The sequence below is a fragment of the Penaeus chinensis genome, chromosome 15, assembly GCF_019202785.1.
Source record: "Penaeus chinensis breed Huanghai No. 1 chromosome 15, ASM1920278v2, whole genome shotgun sequence".
Lineage (NCBI taxonomy): Eukaryota > Metazoa > Arthropoda > Malacostraca > Decapoda > Penaeidae > Penaeus > Penaeus chinensis.
This window is the reverse complement of record NC_061833.1, coordinates 4,565,768-4,568,100: the sequence shown is the minus strand read 5'-3', so window position 1 is coordinate 4,568,100 and position 2,333 is coordinate 4,565,768. Positions and strand designations below refer to the sequence as shown.

The following is a 2,333-nucleotide window of genomic DNA, read 5'->3' as shown; positions in this document are numbered from 1 at the left end:
TCCTTCCGAATATACTGTGAAAATATAGTTTATCATTTCTTTGACTATAGCCTTTGTTCATAGTATGTTACTCGATCGCACTGGGAGATCAGATGTAGCTCTATCAAGATCGAAATTCGATAATAAAGATATAGGAAATATGTAAAGTGCCTTACATTACCCTAATGCAACTTTAGATCATTCGTATCATGCATTCGATGGCAAACTAACATCATATCCATGAATTAGGCTGGAAAATTTACTCTACCCGGTAAGAAAGGAGTGTACACATTGAGGAACAGGCAGTCTTCATCGCCGACGACTTGGTTCGCATCGTGGTCGTACTGGGGGCAGAAGGGGCGGTGCTGGGTGGCGTCCAGGCGACCCCCTGGCCAAGGCGCCTCCTCCACTTCCTCAGGGTCCTCCCACCGCAGCCTCCCCGTCGGCGCCTCCGCGAAGGGTATTCCCCTGTGAATGTAATCATAGGAAGTCTTCTAGATAACAGTGAAGAGAAGTAAATTAAACCCATTTAACTTTCATAATGTGATCTATTTTTTTGCCTTTCGGGTGCCCTGGAATTAACTATCTTACACACACATTTTGTATTTTAGATTTAAAAAACACAATTCATACGTAGAAAAATTATTTCAAAACACTCACTCTATTCAGTGGGACATCGATGCTTTACCCATTATAGTTGCACAAATCCGCCACTGTCTTACAAAATGAACTCGCAGGCAAAGACAGCACGAAACCTTAAACTACGACACACATGGCACTGACCTGAAGGCAAAGTAAGGTCTTCCTGTGGTGGGCGGAGACGTCGGCTGCTCCGTGAACTCCTGCGCGCCCGTAATGATGCCCAGGCTGGTTGGAAGGTCAACCATTTGAAACTCGACCCTCAAATCCGCCTTCACTGTCTGAGCCCCTGGTGACGAAAGAGCGGAGTTGGTGATGCTATTAGTGTTTAGATAGTTTTCTCTTGTATGATTGACTGTATGCTCACTAAATTATCTGTTACTCACGTGTGTTACTATTTCGTTTGTATCGTTATATATGTTTTGTACTTCGTGGCACGCAATGTAATGTGTCAGGTATATACTTTATAAAAACTGCATCAGCCCATTTTAATGATACTCTAAACATCGTTGAGGCTTTTTCTTTTGTTAATTGTTTGAACATGGTACGAGAAAGTGCACGAATATAAGCATCAAGAATTCACAGCGGTTAACTGGGTGACCAATTAACCATATTTTTAAAAATCATTCACTAATATTTTTTTCCAGCTTCTATTTGGAAACAGCTTATAAGTGGGATTACTGACATGCACACAGTACACATTTTCAACATATGCACATTTATAAGACAACCTTCCTTTTTCACACATACTTTCGAAAATGCGGACCTCGAGCTTATGACACACTAGTGGTGATAATGACACCAAAGTTTTTATACTGTTACTACTAACATTGTTAACAATAATGAGGATGGAGAGGACAATAGCAATATAAATAAAAAGGGAAAAAAATAAACAGTAACACATGTCACCTGAGTTTAGAATCCTGCCTCTGCGAAACTGGCTTAATCCTTCTTCCCTTCCTCCTCTACCTTTCTCTTCGTCTCCTTCCTCGCTTCCTTCTGTCTTACTTACGAACAAGACGATAACCAAAGGCAGGGCGAAGAACAAAGAAAATACTCTTAAGATGTTCATGATGAATTGTGAATACTACAGTCAATGAATTTATTTAAAATAAAAGGCCTTAACCACGATTCAAAGACACAAGTCCATATTTCGCATCTCGCTATATCCTACGCAACGAATCCTTAGCACAACATGAACTAAATATCAACACAAAAAAGCCCAGTCCATGCGGTATCAGACACAGCCAGCCACGCACAACAGGTGTGTCAGGTGCCGGCATTGAGCAAAGACTGATACAGGTGCCATGCGTGACCCGCTAACCAGTAACGTTTACCTGGAATCTTTCTGTCCGGGAGTTGCCTATGGGGGTCGACGGTTAAGATCTCGGGAAATATGCTTGCTCTATGCTTTTCTTTCGTAATCCAGGATGATAAGAATTGGTTCCTCGTGCGATTGATATAGATATGGTTAATACACGTCGCTTGCTTTAGGTGTGCTCCTCGACTTTGTACTGTCTGACGTAATCGGTGAACATGCAGTAGTCCCCCATAGTGCCAACATGTGAGGGCGGTGGAGGGGGCGAGGCTGGTGGGAAGGGGGGAGGGATTGTTCTACAGAGCCTAGGTGCCGAGAGCTTTTCCCTCTCGCTCTCTAGATTTCATCTTCTCTCTTGTCTGATTTACTCCTTTTCTCTTCCTTTCTTTCTCAAACC

At 42.6% G+C, this 2,333-nt stretch overlaps 1 protein-coding gene across 1 annotated transcript in view; it reads right to left on the bottom strand.

The window, feature by feature from the left end:
- The window catches only part of LOC125032992 (esterase E4-like), an 8,579-nt gene extending 6,452 nt beyond the window's left edge, over positions 1-2,127 (bottom strand). Inside the window, exons 1-3 of the mRNA XM_047624439.1 lie at positions 1,528-2,127; positions 763-907; positions 248-447 (exon numbers count right to left, since the gene is read on the bottom strand). Of these exons, the coding sequence (XP_047480395.1) occupies positions 248-447; positions 763-907; positions 1,528-1,690 (508 nt within the window). The 5' untranslated portion in view covers positions 1,691-2,127. The remainder of the gene's footprint in view (positions 1-247; positions 448-762; positions 908-1,527) is intronic.
- Between the last annotated feature and the right edge of the window lie 206 nt (positions 2,128-2,333).